This window comes from Chamaea fasciata, unplaced genomic scaffold (assembly GCF_029207755.1).
Source record: "Chamaea fasciata isolate MVZ Bird 193981 ecotype frontalis unplaced genomic scaffold, bChaFas1.0.hap1 SCAF_174, whole genome shotgun sequence".
Taxonomy (NCBI): Eukaryota; Metazoa; Chordata; class Aves; order Passeriformes; family Sylviidae; genus Chamaea; species Chamaea fasciata.
This window is the reverse complement of record NW_027094259.1, coordinates 24,044-38,678: the sequence shown is the minus strand read 5'-3', so window position 1 is coordinate 38,678 and position 14,635 is coordinate 24,044. Positions and strand designations below refer to the sequence as shown.

Genomic DNA, 14,635 nt, shown 5'->3' with positions numbered 1-14,635 from the left:
CTGTCCCCTGTCTGTGTCCCTGTCCCTGACGGTGTCCCCGTGGTGTCCCCACAGCGCCGGGCCATTGCCGAGATGAAGCAGCGGCTGCGGGAGAGGAAGGGGACACAGGCCTGAGGGGACACGCGGCCACCCCGGGGACACACGGCCACCCTGGGGACACACGGCCACCCTGGGGACAGGGACACAGGCCTGAGGGGACACACGGCCCCCCTGGGGACACACGGCCCCCCCGGGGACACACGGCCACCCCGGGGACACACGGCCACCCTGGGGACACACGGCCACCCCGGGGACAGGGACACAGGCCTGAGGGGACACACGGCCACCCCGGGGACACGGTGCTGGCAGAGAGGACACGGCGGTGACAAAGAAGATACGGCAGTGACAGAGGTGACGCAGCGGTGACAGAAGGGACACGGCGGTGACAGAGGGGACACGGCGGTGACAGAAGGGACACGTGGCTCCTCGATGCGGCCGCACAGTGACCCCGGCACCGTGGCCGTGGTGGTGACACAGGGGACACGTGTGACAGCAGCCAGCGCCATCGTTGGTGACAGAGGGGACACGTGTGACAGCAGCCAGCGCCATCCTCGGTGACAGAGGGGACACGTGTGACAGCAGCCAGCGCCATCGTTGGTGACAGAGGGGACACGTGTGACAGCAGCCAGCGCCATCGCTGTGACCGTGTTGGTGACAGAGGGGACACGTGTGGCACAGGCCGGTGCCGTGGCTGTGACCGTGTTGGTGACAGAGGGGACACGTGTGGCACAGGCCGGTGCCGTGGCTGTGACCGTGTTGGTGACAGAGGGGACACGTGTGGCACAGGCCGGTGCCGTGGCTGTGACCGTGTTGGTGACAGAGGGGACACGTGTGGCACAGGCCGGCGCCGTGGCTGTGACCGTGTTGGTGACAGAGGGGACACGTGTGGCACAGGCCGGTGCCGTGGCTGTGACCGTGCTGATGGCACCGGGGACACGTGGCCACGTCTGGTCCCCGCGTGGGCGGCTCAGGGGACACGTGCCCTCCCCTGATGCCACCACTGTGGCTGGCAGCGAGCCCACGTGCCCGTCCCCGTGTCCCTGCCCCGGCTGCTGACGTGGGGACACGAGGGACACGCGTGTGACGCGGTCGGGGGGGAGGGGGGGACTCGTGTCCGGCCCTGCCGCCACCCCCCGGCCCCGCGGGGACACGTGGCACCCCTGGGTGTCCCCACCCCCAATAAACGGCGCCGGCACTGCCCGGGGTGTCCCCGGGGTGTCCCCAGGGGTGGCACTGCCGCCCCTCTGCCCCCTGGTGCCACCCCCCGGGCGTGCCGTGTCCCCTGTGTCACCTGAGTGCTGTCCCTTGGTGCCACCCCCGGCGGTGCGTGGCGTTCCTCGGTGTCCCCCCCCCGTGTCCCCCCCCCCAGTGTCCCCAAGGCCCCGCGGGTGTCACAGGCGCCAGGTGCTCGGGCGTTTATTGGGGACACGGGCAGGGACAGGGGACAGGGGACAGGCCGAGGGGGGGGCGGGGCAGGCCCGGGGGGGGCGGGGCGGCTCCGGGGGCTCAGTCCTGCGGGGAGAGGGGGAGGGGCACTCAGGGGGAGGGAGGGGTCCCCAAATCCCCCCGTGTCCCCCTCCCGTCCCAAAGCCACTCCTGGGACCCCTCCCCCAGCCCAACCCCCCCCCGTTCCTGAGCCCCCTCCCCAAATTCCTGGGGCTCTGCCGCTGCCCCCCCCTCCCCCCCGTACCCCCCCCGTGCCCACCTGCGTGCCCCCATCGTCCCCCTCCCGTACCTGCCCCGGTGCCCACCCCTCGTGCCCACCTATACCAAAGCCCCCCCGGTGCCCACCTGTCCCCCCCCCCCCGGTGCCCACCTGTCCCCCCCCCGGTGCCCACCTGTCCCCCCCCGGTGCCCACCTATCCCCCCCCCGGTGCCCACCTGTCCCCCGCCGGTGCCCGCCTGTCCCCCCCCGGTGCCCACCTATCCCCCCCCCGGTGCCCGCCTGTCCCCCCCCGGTGCCCACCTGTCCCCCCCCGGTGCCCACCTGTCCCCCCCCGGTGCCGAAGCCGGGCAGGCGGGGCACGGGCAGCCGCTGCTCGTCCATCCTGCGGCCCTGTGAGCTCGCCACCATGTCCAGCAGCGACGCCAGCTCGGGGGGGGGCGGCTCCCCGCCCCCTCCTCCTGCCCGGGGGGGACACCCCGGGTCACCCAGGGACACCCCGAGTCACCCCGGCACCCACCCGAGCCCCCCGAGCCCGGCGCCCCACCCCCCTCGTGTCCCCTCACCCCTGTGCCACCCCCGGTGTCCCCTCCGTGTCCCCTGTCCCCCCCCGATGTCCCCTGTCCTCCCTGTCACCCCCCCGGTGTCCCCTGTCCCCGCGGTGTCCCCTGTCCCCCCCGGTGTCCCCGGTGTCCCCTCACCCCTGTGCCACCCCCGATGTCCCCCCGGTGTCCCCTGTCCCCCCTGTCCCCCCCAAGTGTCCCCGGTGTCCCCTGTCCCCCCCCGATGTCCCCTGTCCCCCCCGTCCCCCCGGTGTCCCCTGTCCCCCCCCGGTGTCCCCCCGGTGTCCCCCGTCCCCCCGATGTCCCCTGTCCCCCCCCAAGTGTCCCCGGTGTCCCCCGTCCCCCCGATGTCCCCTGTCCCCCCCCGATGTCCCCTGTCCCCCCCGTCCCCCCGATGTCCCCTGTCCCCCCCAAGTGTCCCCGGTGTCCCCCGTCCCCCCGATGTCCCCTGTCCCCCCCCAAGTGTCCCCGGTGTCCCCTGTCCCCCCCCGGTGTCCCCTGTCCCCCCCCGTCCCCCCGGTGTCCCCCCGATGTCCCCTGTCCCCCCCGTCCCCCCGGTGTCCCCCGTCTCACCGGTGCTGCCGCCCAGGGTGCAGCGCTGCTCGTCCATGCGCGTGCCCTGCACGGAGCTGAGCAGCGAGAAGAACCCCTCCTGCTCCGGGGAGCCCCCCTCGGCCGGGGACCCCCCGGGCTGCGGGGACGGCGCGTCAGGGACCGCGGGGACGGCGCCGCCACGGGGACCCCAACCGGGACCCCAAAACAGGGACCCCAAAACAGGGACCCCAAACAGGGATCCCCCAAAACAGGGAACCCAAACAGGGATACCCCAAAACAGGGATCCCCCAAAACAGGGAACCCAAACAGGGATACCCCAAAACAGGGAACCCAAACAGGGAAACCGACACGGGGACCCCAACAGGGACCCCAAAACAGGGACCCCAAAACAGGGATCCCCCAAAACAGGGACCCCCCAAAACAGGGACCCCCCAAAACAGGGAAACCGACACGGGGACCCCAACAGGGACCCCAAAACAGGGACCCCAAAACAGGGATACCCCAAAACAGGGACCCCAAAACAGGGACCCCAAAACAGGGATACCCCAAAACAGGGACCCCAAAACAGGGACCCCAAAACAGGGACCCCAAAACAGGGATACCCCAAAACAGGGACCCCAAAACAGGGACCCCAAAACAGGGATACCCCAAAACAGGGACCCCAAAACAGGGACCCCAAAACAGGGATACCCCAAAACAGGGAACCCAAAACAGGGATACCCCAAAACAGGGATACCCCAAAACAGGGAACCCAAACAGGGAAACCGACACGGGGACCCCAACAGGGACCCCAAAACAGGGACCCCAAAACAGGGATACCCCAAAACAGGGACCCCCCAAAACAGGGACCCCAAAACAGGGACCCCAAAACAGGGACCCCCCAAAACAGGGACCCCAAAACAGGGAACCCAAAACAGGGAACCCAAACAGGGACCCCAAAACAGGGACCCCCCAAAACAGGGACCCCAAAACAGGGAACCCAAAACAGGGAACCCAAACAGGGACCCCAAAACAGGGATCCCCCAAAACAGGGACCCCAAAACAGGGACCCCAAAACAGGGAACCCAAAACAGGGAACCCAAACAGGGACCCCCCAAAACAGGGACCCCAAAACAGGGAACCCACACAGGGACCCCAAAACAGGGATCCCCCAAAACAGGGACCCCAAAACAGGGACCCCCGAAACAAGGACCCCCTCCTGCCCCGGGGACCCCCAAAACAGTGACCCCCGGCACAGGGACCGCCCCCTCGTTCGGGCCCTCCCCCAAACCAGGGACGCCCCCGAATGGGGGATCCCCCCCCACCCCCCTGTGAGGGACCCCCCCCCCCCCCCCTTGGCCGGGGGCGCCCCCCCCAAACACGGACCCCCCCGCGCACAGGGACCCCCGAAACGGTGACACCCCCACTTCTAATGGGGAACCTCCCGAGCTGAGCCCCCCTCAGCTTCGAGACCCCCCCCCAAAACGGGCCCCACCCCCCTCAATGGGACCCCCCGAATTGGGGATCCCCCCAGTGGGACCCCCGGGCTCTTGGATCGCCCCCCGCAGTGACCCCCAAACTTGGGGGGCGCCCCTGGGTGCCCTTGTGATGGGGACCCGCTCTCACAGGGGACCCCAAACCCCACCCAAGGGTGCCCCCCAACCCCCCCCGGGGTGCCCCCCAAACCCCACCCAAGGGTGCCCCCCGTGCCCCCAAACCCCCCCCGGGGTGCCCCCCGTGCCCCCCAAACCCCCCCCGGGGTGCCCCCCGTGCCCCCAAACCCCCCCCGGGGTGCCCCCCAAACCCCACCCAAGGGTGCCCCCCGTGCCCCCCAAACCCCCCCCGGGGTGCCCCCCGTGCCCCCCAAACCCCCCCCGGGGTGCCCCCCGTGCCCCCCAAACTCCCCCCGGGGTGCCCCCCAAACCCCCCCCGGGGTGCCCCCCGTGCCCCCCTCACCGCGGCGCGCTCCGGCTCCGTCCCCCCCGGGGCCGCCATCGCGGGTGGGGAGCAGCGACCCCCGCGGGGCCTCTTATCCCCTGGGGGGACACGGGGGGGGACACGGCGGGCGGGGGGAGGGGGGGACACGGTGACGGTGGAAGCGCGGGGGGGCACCCCTGGGTGCCGGGGGTGGGGGGGCGTGGGTGCTGCGTGTGCGCACAGCCGCTGTGGGGTCCCCGTGGGTGCTGTGGGATCAGTGTGGGTGCTTTGGGGTCCCCGTGGGGTCCCTGTGGGTGTTTTGGGGTCCCCGCGGGTGTTTTGGGGTCCCCGTGGGTGCTGTGGGGGTCCCTGTGGGTGCTTTGGGGTCCCCGTGGGGTCCCTGTGGGTGTTTTGGGGTCCCCGCGGGTGTTTTGGGGTCCCCGTGGGTGCTGTGGGGTCCCTGTGGGTGCTTTGGGGTCCCCGTGGGGTCCCTGTGGGTGTTTTGGGGTACCCGCGGGTGTTTTGGGGTCCCCGTGGGTGCTGTGGGGGTCCCTGTGGGTGCTTTGGGGTCCCCGTGGGGTCCCTGTGGGTGTTTTGGGGTCCCCGCGGGTGTTTTGGGGTCCCGTGGGTGCTGTGGGGTCCCCGTGGGTGCTGTGGGATCGCTGTGGGTGTCCGGGGGGTCCCAGGTGTCACCGTGGGGTCCCCGTGGGTGCTGTGGGGTTCTGGGGGTGCTGTGGGGTCTCCATGGGGCCCCCGTAGGTGCTGTGGGGTCCCCGTGGGTGCTGACCGTGTCCGGGGGGTCCCAGCTGTCACTGTGGGGTCCCGTGGGTGCTGTGGGGTCCCCGCGGTGTCCCCGTGGGTGGTGTGGGATCACTGTGGGTGCTGTGGGGTCTCCATGGGGTCACATGGGTGCTGTGGGGCCCCCGTGGGTGCTGTAGGGTCCCGTGGGATCGCTGTGGGTGCTGTGGGATCGCTGTGGGTGCTGTGGGGTCTCCATGGGGTCCCATGGATGCTGTGGGGTCCCGTGGGTGCTGTGGGATCGCTGTGGGGTCCCGTGGGTGCTGTGGGGTCCCCGCGGTGTCCCCGTGGGTCCCGTGGGATCGCTGTGGGTGCTGTGGGGTCCCGTGGGTGCTGTGGGATCGCTGTGGGTGCTGTGGGGTCTCCATGGGGTCCCGTGGGTGCTGTGGGGCTCCCGTGGGTGCTGTGGGGTCCCGTGGGTGCTGTGGGGCTCCCGTGGGTCCCGTGGGATCACTGTGGGTGCTGTGGGGTCCCGTGGGATCGCTGTCCGTGTCCGGGGGGTCGCAGCTGTCGCCGTGGGGTCCCGTGGGTGTCGCGGCTCCCCTCGGGGGGGGTGGGGGCTGCCCCGCCCCCGCGTGTCCCCAATCCCCCCCTGGCAGCCGCCGGCAATTAACGAAATGGCCTTTAATTAATTGCGCCCATAAATCCGCACCCACCCACCGCCGGGGGGGGACACGGGGGGGACACGGGGGGGACACAGTGCCCCAGTCAGTGTCCCCAGTGTCCCCAGTGCCCCCAGTGTCCCCCGGTGTGTCCCCCCAGTGATCTCCAGTGTCCCCTCAGTGTCCCCAGTGATCTCCAGTGTCCCTCAGTGTCCCCCCAGTGTCCACTCAGTGTCCCCCAGTGTCCCCCCCAGTGATCTCCAGTGTCCCCTCAGTGTCCCCCGGTGTGTCCCCCCAGTGTCCCCAGTGTCCCTCAGTGTCCACTCAGTGTCCCCCAGTGTCCCCAGTGTCCCCCCTGTGTCCCCGTGTCCTCTCCAGTGTCACCTCGTTCTGTCACCCTGTGTCCCACTGAAGAGAAACTGGGGACTTTGAGGGGGATGGGGACAATGGGGACCCTGGGGACAATGGGGACACTGGGGACAATGGGAACAGTGGGGACATGGGGACACGGGGGGTCCTGTGGGCTACGGGGACCCTGGGGACACCGGAGCCATGAGGACACTGGGGTGACACAGGGACAGCAGCGACCCTGGGGACAACAGAGGGAGTGGGGGACATGGGAACATGGGGGGTGACACACGGGGACACGGGGGTGACACATGGGGACATAGAGGGACACGGGGACACGGGGGGTGACACATGGGGACACGGGGGTGACACACGGGGACACGGGGGGTGACACACGGGGACACAGAGGGACACGGGGACACGGAGGGTGACACATGGGGACACGGGGGGTGACACATGGGGACACGGGGGGTGACACATGAGGACACAGAGGGACACGGGGACATGGAGGGTGACACATAGGGACACGGGGGGTGACACATGGGGACACGGAGGGTGACACATGGGGACACAGAGGGACACGGGGACACGGAGGATGACACATAGGGACACGGGGGGTGACACATGGGGACACAGAGGGACAAGGGGACACGGGGGGTGACACATGGGGACAGACAGGGGACATAAGGGACGAACCGGGTGGCACGAGTGACACGGGGAGGACACAGCGGGGACCTGTGCGACACAAATGACACCCGGGGGCGGGGGACACCCGGGTGACATCAGCGACAGGGGGCACATGTCGCATGGGGGGGTGACCCCGGTGCCCCCCATGGGTGGCCCTGTCCTGTCCCAGGTGTCCCCGGGGGGGTCACCGCACCCCTCCCCCCTCCTGTCCCCCCCGCTGACGTCACTGGGGATCGGGGCCCTTCCCCCACCCCAGCTGGCGGCCCAGGTGTCCGGGGGGGGAGGGGCGGGGGGCGCGCGGGCCCCTCCCGCTGCCCCCGTGTCACCAGATGTCCCCCCGTGTCCCCCATCTCCACAGAGGGCGTGGCCTCGTGGAGGGGGCGTGGTCTCGGCGAGAGGAACCCCTCAGGCCCCGCCCTCACGCAGGCACCACCTCTCCGTGCAGACCACACCCCCTGCGTGTAGACCACGCCCATTTATGCACAGGCCCCGCCCCCGGGGCGCGCTTTACGGCCGTTTCCCGGCGGTGTCGCGCGGCCGGCTCGCTGTCAGGTCGGTACCGGGGCTCCCGGGCGGGCCCCGATCTCCTCCCCCCGGCTCGGCCAGCGCCGTGTCCGCACCCGGCAGCCGCTCCCCGCCGCCTCCCGGCCCCGCCGTGGGCGTTCCCGCGCCCCCGCTTCCCCCGGGCCCCCTCAGAGCCCCCGAACCCCTCAGGCTGCCCCGCATCCCCCTCTAAGCCCCTCAGAGCCCTTCTCCGCTCCCCGGCTGCCACCTTCCCCCCTCAGAGCCCCCGAACCCCTCAGAGCCCCCGAACCCCTCAGAGCCCCCCGATCCCCTCAGAGCCCCCGAACCCCTCAGAGCCCCCCGATCCCCTCAGAGCCCCCGAACCCCTCAGAGCCCCCGATCCCCTCAGAGCCCCCGATCCCCTCAGAGCCCCCGATCCCCTCAGAGCCCCCCGAACCCCCTCAGAGCCCCCGAACCCCTCAGAGCCCCCGATCCCCTCAGAGCCCCCGATCCCCTCAGAGCCCCTGAACCCCCTCAGAGCCCCCGGTCCCCTCAGAGCCCCTGAACCCCTCAGAGCCCTCTCAATCTCCGTCAGACCCCCCTCCAGCCCTGTCTAACTACCCCCTGCCCCCTTTAACCCCCCTGCCCGCCCCTCACATCCCCCTCAGACCCTCCTCAGACCCCCCACCAGCCCTGTCCAGCCGCCCCCCGCCCCCTTGAACCCCGTTGCCTGCCCCAGAAATCCCCCTCAGACCCTCCCAAATCCTTCTGAGACCCCGCTCTAGCCCTAACTACCCCCTGCCCCCTTTAATCCCCCTCAGAGCCCCCTCAATCCCTCTCAGACCTGCTCTCGCCCTGTCTAGTTGCCCCCAGCCCCCTTTAATCCCCCTCAGACCCTCTTCAATCCCCCTCAAACAGGACTCTAGCCCTGTCTAACTACCCCCGGCCCCCTTTAACCCCCCCCAGAGCCCACCCCAGCCCTGTCTAACTACCCCCAGCCCCCTTTACCCCCCCTCAGAGCCCACCCCAGCCCTGTCTAACTACCCCCAGCTCCCTTTATCCCCCCTCAGAGCCCACCCCAGCCCTCTCTAACTACCCCCAGCCCCCTTTACCCCCCCTCAGAGCCCACCCCAGCCCTGTCTAACTACCCCCAGCCCCCTTTACCCCCCCCTCAGAGCCCACCCCAGCCCTGTCTAACTACCCCCAGCCCCCTTTACCCCCCCTCAGAGCCCACCCCAGCCCTGTCTAACTACCCCCAGCCCCCTTTAACCCCCCCAGAGCCCACCCCAGCCCTGTCTAACTACCCCCAGCCCCCTTTACCCCCCCTCAGAGCCCACCCCAGCCCTGTCTAACTACCCCCAGCCCCCTTTAACCCCCCTCAGAGCCCACCCCAGCCCTGTCTAACTACCCCCAGCCCCCTTTACCCCCCCTCAGAGCCCACCCCAGCCCTGTGTAACTACCCCCAGCCCCCTTTAACCCCCCCTCAGAGCCCACCCCAGCCCTGTCTAACTACCCCCAGCCCCCTTTAACCCCCCCCCAGAGCCCACCCCAGCCCTGTCTAACTACCCCCAGCCCCCTTTAATCCCCCCCGGAGCCCAGCCCAGGGCTGTCCCGCCGCCCCTTCGTCCCCGGCCTCGCAGCGCGCTCAGCCCGCGCCCGGGCGCTCCCCGCAGGCGGCGATGGAGGCGCGCTTCACCCGCGGCAAGTCGGCCGTGCTGGAGCGGGCTCTGGGCCGGCCGCGCTCGGAGCTGTCGCTGGCCGCCTTCGCGCTGCTCTTCTCGGAGCTGGTGCAGTACTGCCAGCGCCGCGTGGCCTCGGTGGCCGAGCTGCAGGCGCGCCTGGCCCGCCTGGGTCACCACGTGGGGCTGCGGGCGCTGGACGCGCTGGTGGCCCGGGAGAGACCCGGCCGAAGGGAGACCAAGGTGCTGGGGGTGCTGCTCTTCGTCAAGGTGAGCGGGGATGGGGTGGGGAAAAAGGGATATGGGGGCGGGGAGGGGGGGGGGAAGAAAAAATTATGTGGGAAGTTAGAATGTGTGTACTCCGCGCAAAAAGAAAAAAAAAAAAAAATCCCCAAAAACAAACAAAAAAAAAGCCCCCAAACAATAAAAAAGCCCGAAAACAAATGAACAAAAAAACCCCAAAACAAAAAAAAAACACAAAAAAACCCCTAAAAAATCCCAAAAACAAAAAAAACCCCAAAACAAACTAACAAAGAAAAAAAACAAAAAAAAACCCCAAAAACAAACAAAAAACTCCCAAAACAACAACAACAAAAAAAAAAACCCCAAAAAACCCCAAAAACAAAAAAAACCCAAAACAAACTAACAAAGAAAAAACAAAAAAAACCCCCAAAAACAAACAAAAAAACCCCAAACAAAAAAAAAAACACAAAAAAAAAACAAAAAAAACCCCCAAAAAACCCCAAAAACAAAAAAACCAAAACAAACTAACAAAGAAAAAACAAAAAAAACCCAAAAACAAACAAAAAAACCCCAAACAAAAAAAACCACAAAAAACAAAAAACCCCCAAAAAACCCCAAAAACAAACCAAAACAAACTAACAAAGAAAAAACAAAAAAAACACCCCAAAAACAAACAAAAATCCCCCAAAACAAAATAACCCCAAAAACCAACCAAACAAAAACCCCCAAAAACCAAAAAAAAACCCCCAAACAATAAAAAACCCCAAAAACAAATGAACAAAAAAACCCCAAAACAAAAAAAAAACCAAAAAAACCTAAAAAACCCCAAAAACAAAAAAAAAACCAAAACAAACTAACAAAGAAAAAACAAAAAAACCCCAAAAACAAACAAAAAACTCCCAAAACAAAAAAAAAACCAAAAAACAAACAAAATAACCTCCAAAACCAACCAAACAAAAACTCCCAAAAACCAAAGAAACCCCCCCAAACAATAAAAAACCCCAAAAACAAACGAACAAAAAACCCCCAAAACAAAAAAACCACCAAAAAACAAACAAAATAACCCCAAAAACCAACCAAACAAAAACCCCCAAAACCCAAAAAAAAAACCCCAAACAATAAAAAACCCCAAAAACAAATGAACAAAAAACCCCCAAAACAAAAAAAAAACCAAAAAAAAACCCCAAAAACAAAAAAACCAAAACAAACTAGCAAAGAAAAAACAAAAAAAAACCCCAAAAAACCCCAAAAACCCCCAAAACAAAAAAAAAAGCCATAAAACAACAAACAAAAAACCCCCCCCAAAAAACAACAACAAAAAACCCCCAAAACCAACCAAAAAAACCCACCCAAAACAAAAAAAGCACCCAAAAAAACAAACAAAAAACACCAAAAAAACCCTCAAAACAAAGAAAAAAAACAAAAAACCCCAAAACCAACCAAACAAAAAACTCCAAAACCCAAAAAAAACCAAAAAAACAAACCAAAAACTCCCCCAAAACAAACAAAAAACCCCAAAACCCAAAAAACCAAACAAAAAACCACCCCCAAAACCCCAAAACAAACAAAAAAACAACCCCCCCCCAAAAAAAAAATCCCAAAACAAAACGAAAAACCCCATAAAAACCAAGCAGAACAAAAATAACCTACCTCGGAGTGGCAAGAAACAGCCCAAAGCTGCAGAAAGTGTGAAAATCAAACCCCCTCCCCAAAACAACCAACCCCTGCCAAAAAAAAACCCAAAAACAAAATCATAAAAAAACCCCAAAAAAACCCCGCCTGCCCCAAATGGTCAAAAAACACCAAAGCGCCGAAAAATGTGAAAATGGAATCTGCAGGAAAAAAGCAAACTGTCCCCCCTTCCCCCCCAAAAAAAGCCCAAGTCATGAAAAGAAATTAAAATCTCCCCCCCCAAAAAAAAACCCCAAAAATACCAAACCCCCCCAAATAAACAAAAGTAAAAAAGAATGCAAAAAAAACACAGTTCCCCCGTAAAAAAAAACCCCAAATCTTCAAAAAACCCCAGACCCCCAAAAGGGTGAAAATCAAACCCTGCAAAAAAAGCCAAAGCCACCCATAAAAAAACCCCGAACCATCAAAAAAACCCAAAACCTACCCCTCCCAAAAATCCCCAAATCACCAAAAAAAACCCCAGCCCCCAAAAAAACCAAACAAAAAAAGCCTGCAAAAAAACACCCCCCTAAAAAAAACCCCCAAATCGTCAAAAAAACACCAAAGCGCCAGAAAAATGTAAAAATCCAACAGAAAACGCCCAAACCGTCTCCCAAAAAACCCCCTCAAATCATCAAAAAAACCTAAATCCCCCCCAAAAAACCTCAAAACAGCCCCAAAAATCCCCACCCCCCGAATGGTCCAAAAATGTGAAAATCAAACCCACCAAAAAATCAAACCACCCCCCCAAAAAAACCCCCAAATCATCAAAGAACAAACCCCCCCAAATACTCACGCCCCTCCCAAAAAACCCCAATAAAACCCCCAAAAAAAAGCCCCAAACCCCCCCCGAACAAACCAAAACCCTCCGGCAAAAAAAATCCCCAAATCGTCAAAAAACCCCCAAATCCTCCCAAAATAACCAAGTCCTCCCCCCCAAAACAAAATCCCAAAAAAGCACCTCAAAAAAACACCCCCCCAGAAAAAACCCAAATTATGGTATTTTGTTAATATTCTATTCCAGTGTAATTTTATTCTAACGTAATGTAATATGATATAGGACAGTATAATATAGTATGGTATGATATGATATTATACGATATAGTATGATATGATAATATAATATAATATAATATAATATAATATAATATAATATAATATAATATAATATTATATTATATTATATTATATTATATTATATTATTGTATTGTATTGTATTGTATTGTATTGTATTGTATTGTATTGTACCATATTTTATTGTATCATATTATATTCTACCCTCGACTAAAGCCTTAATTGTAAATCCTCCAGGGTCTGCTGTACATATTATATTATATTATATTATATTGTATTATATTATATTATATTATATTATATTATATTATATTATATTATATTATATTATATTATATTATATTATATTATATTATATTATATTATATTATATTATATTATATTATGTTATATCATATCATATCATATTATATTGTGTTATATGATATATCATATTATATTATATCATATTATTTTATGTTATATTATACTATATTTATTACATTGTATAGTATTATGTTATGTTATGTTTTATTATAATATATTATGTTTTATTATATTTTGTTATATTACGTTACATATTTCTATTCTACTCTAACACCCTAATCCTGACCAAACCGTGACCTGCAACTCTTTATCCCCGCCCAGGGCCCGCTGTACATGTTATGTTATATTATATCATATCATATTATATTATATTGTATTATATTACATTATATTACATTATATTATATTATATTATATTATATTATATTATATTATATTACATTACATTACATTATATTATATTATATTTCTACTCCGACACCCCTAATCCCGAGCAAACTCTGACCTGTAACCCTTTCCCCCTCAGGGCCCCCTGTACGTGTTATGTATTATATTATATTATATTATATTATATTATATTATATTATATTATATTATATTATATTATATTATATTATATTATATTATATTATATTATATTATATTTCTGTTGTATTCCGACACCCCAATCCCGAGCAAACCCTGACCGTAGCCGTCTCCCCCCAGGGCCCGCTGTGGCGGGCGCTGTTCGGTGCGCGAGGCCGACAAGCTGGAGCAGGCCAACGACGACGACCGCACGTTCTACGTGATCGAGCGGGAGCCGGTGGTGAACACGTTCGTGTCGGTGCCGCGCGAGAACAGCTCCCTGAACTGCGCCGCCTTCGCCGCGGGGCTGCTGGAGGCCGTGCTGGGCGCCGCCGGCTTCCCGGCCCGCGTCAGCGCGCACTGGCACAAGGGCACCACGCTCATGATCAAGTTCGACGAGGCCGTCATCGCCCGCGACAAGAGCCTGGAGGGCCGCTGACACCGCGGGGACGCTGGGGACACTGGGGACACTGCGGGGACACTGCGGGGACACTGGGGACACTGCGGGGACACTGGGGACACCGCGGGGACACTGTGGGGACACTGTGGGGACACTGCGGGGGCAGGGACAGCAGGGACAGGGACACTGGGGACAGGGCTCTGAGCTTGCAGGGGCAATGACACTGCGGGGACACTGCGGGGACACTGGGGACACTGCGGGGACACTGCGGGGACAGAGACACCGGGGACAGGGCTCTGAGCCTGCAGGGGCAATGACACCACGGGGACACTGTGGGGACACTGGGGGACACTGGGGACACTGCAGGGACAGGGACAGCGGGGACAGGGCTCTGAGCCTGGAGGGGCAATGACACCGCGGGGACACTGCGGGGACACTGTGGGGACACTGCGGGGACACTGCGGGGACACTGGGGACACTGCAGGGACAGCGGGGACAGGGCTCTGAGCCTGCAGGGGCAATGACACCGCGGGGACACTGCGGGGACACTGGGGACGCTGCAGGGACACTGTGGGGACAGGGACACTGGGGACAGGGCTCTGAGCCTGCAGGGGCAATGACACCGAGGGGACACAGGCGGGGGGACAGGGCCCTGAGGGAGGGGACAGCCTGCAGAGGGACAGGGACACTTTGGGGACAGCCCAGAGGGAGGGGACACTGCAGGACAGGGCCCCGAGCGAGGGGACACCGTGGCCGTGTCACACGGCTGTGAGGGACACGGTTCCTTTGAGGGCTGCTGAGGGGACAGCGGGATGTCCTTTGTGGCCCTGTCCCGTGTCACCGTGTGTGACAAGGGCCTGAGGGACAGCAGGGGACACTGGCACATCCCCCGTGGCCTTGTCACCGCAGGAGCCTTCCTGATGTCCCTCGGCCACCCCTGGGGACCTCGGGGCAGGTTTGTGTCCCTCAGCTCTGGCCTTGTCCCCCCCGAGGTGGCCCTTGGGGACACTGGTGTCACTATAAAGTGTCCCTTGTCCCCGCA

At 60.4% G+C, this 14,635-nt stretch overlaps 2 protein-coding genes across 2 annotated transcripts; one reads left to right on the top strand and one right to left on the bottom strand.

Annotated features, from left to right (window-relative positions):
• Positions 1-1,477: 1,477 nt before the first annotated feature.
• On the bottom strand, positions 1,478-4,794 carry PCP2 (Purkinje cell protein 2). Its single transcript, XM_066208226.1, has 4 exons — positions 4,756-4,794; positions 2,839-2,956; positions 2,027-2,163; positions 1,478-1,551 (listed from the first exon to the last, which is right to left on the bottom strand). The coding sequence occupies exons 1-4, from the start codon at positions 4,792-4,794 to the stop codon at positions 1,546-1,548; spliced, it is 300 nt and encodes a 99-aa protein (XP_066064323.1). The 3' UTR covers positions 1,478-1,545.
• A 2,855-nt stretch (positions 4,795-7,649) lies between these two features.
• Positions 7,650-14,635, top strand: TRAPPC5 (trafficking protein particle complex subunit 5). Its single transcript, XM_066208231.1, is given in 3 exon segments — positions 7,650-9,604; positions 13,335-13,361; positions 13,363-14,635. Coding segments are annotated over 3 exon segments (567 nt in total). The 5' UTR covers positions 7,650-9,334; the 3' UTR covers positions 13,633-14,635.

What these genes read in the sequence shown, in the direction of transcription:
- PCP2 (XM_066208226.1), bottom strand. Translation starts at nt 4,794, where the DNA reads ATGGCGGCCCCGGGGGGGACGGAGCCGGAGCGCGCCGCG. An exon ending in CGGAGCCGGAGCGCGCCGCG is followed by an intron (nt 2,957 to 4,755) that starts GTGAGGGGGGCA and finishes CCGTCCCCGCAG; the next exon opens with CCCGGGGGGTCCCCGGCCGA. An exon ending in CACCCTGGGCGGCAGCACCG is followed by an intron (nt 2,164 to 2,838) that starts GTGAGACGGGGG and finishes CCCCCCGGGCAG; the next exon opens with GAGGAGGGGGCGGGGAGCCG.